The 4549-nt window shown below is 49.6% G+C and overlaps 1 protein-coding gene across 1 annotated transcript; it reads right to left on the bottom strand.

Moving 5' to 3' along the window:
* Positions 1-2027: 2027 nt before the first annotated feature.
* Positions 2028-4248, bottom strand: ID3 (inhibitor of DNA binding 3). Its single transcript, XM_073317816.1, has 3 exons — positions 3754-4248; positions 3470-3548; positions 2028-2786 (listed from the first exon to the last, which is right to left on the bottom strand). The coding sequence occupies exons 1-2, from the start codon at positions 4078-4080 to the stop codon at positions 3492-3494; spliced, it is 384 nt and encodes a 127-aa protein (XP_073173917.1). The 5' UTR covers positions 4081-4248; the 3' UTR covers positions 2028-2786; positions 3470-3491.
* Positions 4249-4549: the final 301 nt, after the last annotated feature.

The raw sequence follows: 4549 nt of genomic DNA on the forward strand, positions 1-4549 counted from the left end.
GCCAATGGAAAAGTGTAGATCGCAGGAGGACAATTCTGAGGTTTTGGATAATTTTGTAAAAAGGACATGTTGTCCATGGATTAGAGCAGCGTATGCAAGACCAGACTGCTGGGTTCTTCTATTCATAGCTATGGAAGGGGATCTAGGGCTGAGAGCAAGTGAGATTTGAAGCCAGGATTCCTGAGTTCTATTCACATCTACGGAAGAGTCTATTAAGTGGTTAAGAACTCCTGGGTTCTCTAGCCAGTTCTGTCCCTTGCTCCATGACCTTTGGTAAGTGACTTAACATCTCCATAGACTTACGCACACTATTACTGGCCTTGCCCCAAAGGTAAGATTTTGAGAGAAAAGTGACGGCAGTATCATTAGGTACCTTATTAATTCAAACAACTGTCACCTCCATTTTGGTTGGAAGCAGCCTATGACAGTCCAGGAACTATTGAGATTTCCAGCATTGCAAGCCATAATTAAGCTTGTATCTCACGGACTTGAAAAGGCTAGTGTATTCTCCCAGCCTGCTGTATCTTCAAGAATAAGATTTGGAGCGCCGGAGCAGCCTGCAGCAACCCTGCAAACTGGTTAACCCGATTAGACAGTTGCAGAGCCCTAGTGGCCACCACTCATTTCTACACAGGATGAGGTATTAAAAACTCCCATGGAGGAACTCTGGCCTGCCTAGAGAAGGGTGAGACTGAAGGGGTCAAGACAGCACCTCTATACTTCAAAGCACTACAACTTCCCTCCGCCCCGGGCTGGTTCACATGCTCCCCACCCCTGCCAGGGCACAAGCAAAAACAACCCACAGCAGAGAAGTTTGTTTAGCAGCAGATAGTCCTTGTGACATGGTAATTAGGCCTTCTTGTTACGCACTCTATTCAAGGGAGCTGGAACGGTCCACACCTATTGGAGTGTATTCACCCCAGTTTCAGCACTAGGGAACTTGGTTCATTTTGTCTGATGGCAGATCATAGCACAACACCAACAGCCAATCTGTCTAGTGCTCATCAACCAGGGCTGTAACAAATCTACTATCCCTCTTGAGCATTCCATTAATGGAACTGGCTTCCCATAACCTATAGCTTGTGACAGCAGTCGAGCCCAGTTCTTCCTGTTATGATTTTTCAGATTGCTTAGCCTGGCCTTTGTGGGATCACAACTGTTGCAGAAAACCTGGAGGAAGCTAGCTAGAACAGGGCAAGCTGAAGGAGGTAAAGGCTAAACAACTTTAAACCAAGTGGGGGGGGAGGAGAGATAAGGTTTCCACTAGAAACCAATCCATCATCTCTAAGCCTTTAATTGTAGTTTTACCCAGCCCTCATGTACCTGCATGCTGTGCAATATAGCACTGAGTTCTATATTTAGACAAACTGGACTGGCACATTAGGGCAAAGAAAAATTCTTTTAAAAAAGCTTGCCCAGTTATGCTTCTTTTGCACACCCAGGCAGGACTGTCTGCAAAGCAATTATGGGTCCATAAGCCATTTCAAGGCCTTCTCTGTGACACTGTTGATACCATCAACTATTAGGCTACTGAGACCAGAAAGGGGTAGGGGACCCCAACCACCACACCGCACAGTACACCCACAGAATAAAGGTAGAAGGAAATACTCTTGTCCATGGCCACCTTATGCCCCAAATCACCATCAACTCAAAATTTGACATGGCTCTCACACTGATAGTTAAGATAGGCCTGACCCACTAACAGTCCTGTTCTGCAAAAGAGAGGTTAAAGTTTTACTAAGTCACAAGGTTGATCCTTACTAGGATACATGATTTGACATTTTAACCCATAATAGCACTATTAGCAGAAAATTACTAAACTGCAAATTCAACTTGATTCAAATATAGCTAATTTTGTGTCATTCCTCTCATAGACAATGTGAAGTGGGCAGAACTCAATACGGATGGATCAATCTTATTGCAATTGCTTTTTATAAAGTTATTTCGCTCCCCAAAGCGGTTTCACATTCCAAGGAAGGAAGACTGATGTGACTTTCAGAATTTTAGGGGAAGAGAAGGACTAGTCAAAAAACAAACTTAATTTTATTATGTAAAAACTTTTAACTTTTATAAAAAGTTTATAAAGCAAGTACAATGCATGATCGCAGAAATTCACCTTCCTGCAAAAAAGGTACAAACATTATACTCTATTATAGAGTTCAACAATAAACATGGGGCCACAGCCCCAGAACAACTCATTTTTGAAATTCTTGTTGGTATTACCCCCTACCCAGCCCCCGTAAGGATTTTTTTTTTTTTAAAATCACACTATAATCCAAAATATACATACAACTGCATCTCTGCAAGTCTTTTTAAAGCATGTTGTGGTCTCATTTATAGCCAGCCATGTTTTAAAAGATATCTATCTAAAGACTGGGAAGCCAGTCTAGCACACTTGGGATTTTGTGAACACAAAACACTGATCTTACAGTGCAGATGATGCGCAAGGAGTCAGGACTTCCCAGCTTTTCTTGCCCTTGTGCAATGAGGCGGTTAAATTCAAGAGTTCAGATCCATTTCTGAATGGGGGATGGAGGGAGCAGAATCAAAAGTCTTTCCTGGCCTGTTGAGATTTATTTTCAGGCAAGAAGCAGAAACAGTACTAAAAAACCAGCCAAGCATCCAATGCCTTGCACCACATGCTCCAGAGACACAATATCTGGAAGATAAAGGCTGAGGTCCCTCCATTATTGGATTCATGGGGTTGAAGTCTGATCCTTTCCAAGTCAAGGTCTCTCTTCACCTCCCTTGGAGAGAGCCAAGTGTTGTGATCCCACACCTGCAGTCTGAATAGGGGTAGAGGGGAGGGGGCGGGGGATGTGAGAGAAAGACATGTCAGTTATTCAGAGCAGATCACAGGCAGGTCTGCACTAGACATCCTGGCGCCAGAGAGAGGAAACTTCTATTTACCTCCAGCTGATAAGGAATCAGGAACCAACACTCAGGCTGGAGGTTTGCTAATTGGCACCAAAAGGAAAAAAAGAGACAAGCCCTTCTGTTCCTAACTCTCTACAGATGGATCTAAAATTACACAGATTAGAAGGGAGGGACACATGCTTGGCTGTGCCTTCCTGCCTGAAAACATCCCCCCCCCCCCTTAAAAAAAAGCCTCTTGATTCTACCCATTTCAACAGGGCCGTTGAAGCAGCTGCAGAGTTCGCTGTAAAAAGAAGGACATTGTAACAAGAATGACCCCATTTGCAGGAGCTGGGAAGAGGCTGAACTGGGGACAATGGCTACAGATCTCATTCCACTACAGTTGCTGCTTAAAAAAACCCCACAACCTCAATCAACCGCAAGGGAAGAGACGCGAGAGATGCCCAGCGCCAAGCAGCGTGGCTTGCACGAAGGGGGGCGATTTAAAATCATCCCTCCCTGGCTAGCGTCAAGCCACTCACGCGAATTCCCGGGGACGGAGAAGTGGGCTGGGGATGGAAACTGACAAGGAAGCGCGTGGTCCAAGTCTTACCTGGCGGGGGGGAGAAGAGACATTAATGGCACAAGCGTCTCTCATCTTTCGAGCACAGTTCAGAGGCGAGTTCAGAGGCCTGCAGAGAGGAGAAGGGAAGTAAGCAAGGGGGGGACCTGGTGTGTGTGTGTGGGGGGGGGGATTTTTCTTCCCTGGGGAAAAAGGGCAGCAGCCTCGCAGGCTGATTCCTGCCCGCACAGGGCACTAGCCGGCTGGGGGAAAGGTGCCCCCGATGTAGCGCCAATGTTACCATGCAGAGTCACCAGCCGGGGCCCCGTCCTTACCTTCAGGGAGAGGAGGGAGGTCTCGGCGGACGGGTCCTGGCCCTGGCCCTTCGCCTGCTCCTCCAGCACGATCTGCAGGTCGAGGATGTAGTCGATGACGTGCTGCAGGATCTCCACCTGGCTCAGCTTGGTGCCCTGGGGGATGCCCGGCACCAGCTCGCGCAGCTTGGAGTAGCAATCGTTCATGTCGTACAGCAGACTCATGGGCTCCTCCAGCGCCGGGCTCTTGCTGGGGCTGCCCCGGGCGATGGCCAGGCTCTGGTCCGACAGGCAGCACACGGCTTCGTAGCAGCTCCTGACGGACCGCACCGGGCTGATGGCTTTCATGGTCACCGGGCTGGGCTGGGCTGGCGGACGCCTGGCAGCGCTGGGCTGGTGTCTCGGGAAGGCAGATCCTCCCCTCCACCCCCGGCTGGCTGCTTGCACGTCTCTCCCGCGGTGCAATCCCGGCGCCCAAACCCCGACTCCTCCGTGCAACGGGCTGCCTGCGCCTCGCCCCCCTCCGGCCTTTTATACGCCGGGCGCTCCGCTCCGGCTCCGCCCCTTTCTATGCAAACGAGCCGCGCCGCTGTCCCCCCCCCCCCCCCCCCTCTGCCTCTCTGGTGGCAGCCGGGGGAAATGTTGCATTGAGCGCTTACAAGCTGGTTGCATGGCGAAGCCGGCTTCCCCTGGCTTCGCCTGACACCAAAGAGCCCAGGGCAGGAAAGGAATGAGGAAGCTCTGATTGCAAACGGGCGGGCCTAGCTATCAACCCCCCCCCCCCCCACACACACACACCCACCCACCCCTCTTTGCT

Source organism: Lepidochelys kempii, chromosome 19 (genome assembly GCF_965140265.1).
Source record: "Lepidochelys kempii isolate rLepKem1 chromosome 19, rLepKem1.hap2, whole genome shotgun sequence".
Lineage (NCBI taxonomy): Eukaryota > Metazoa > Chordata > Testudines > Cheloniidae > Lepidochelys > Lepidochelys kempii.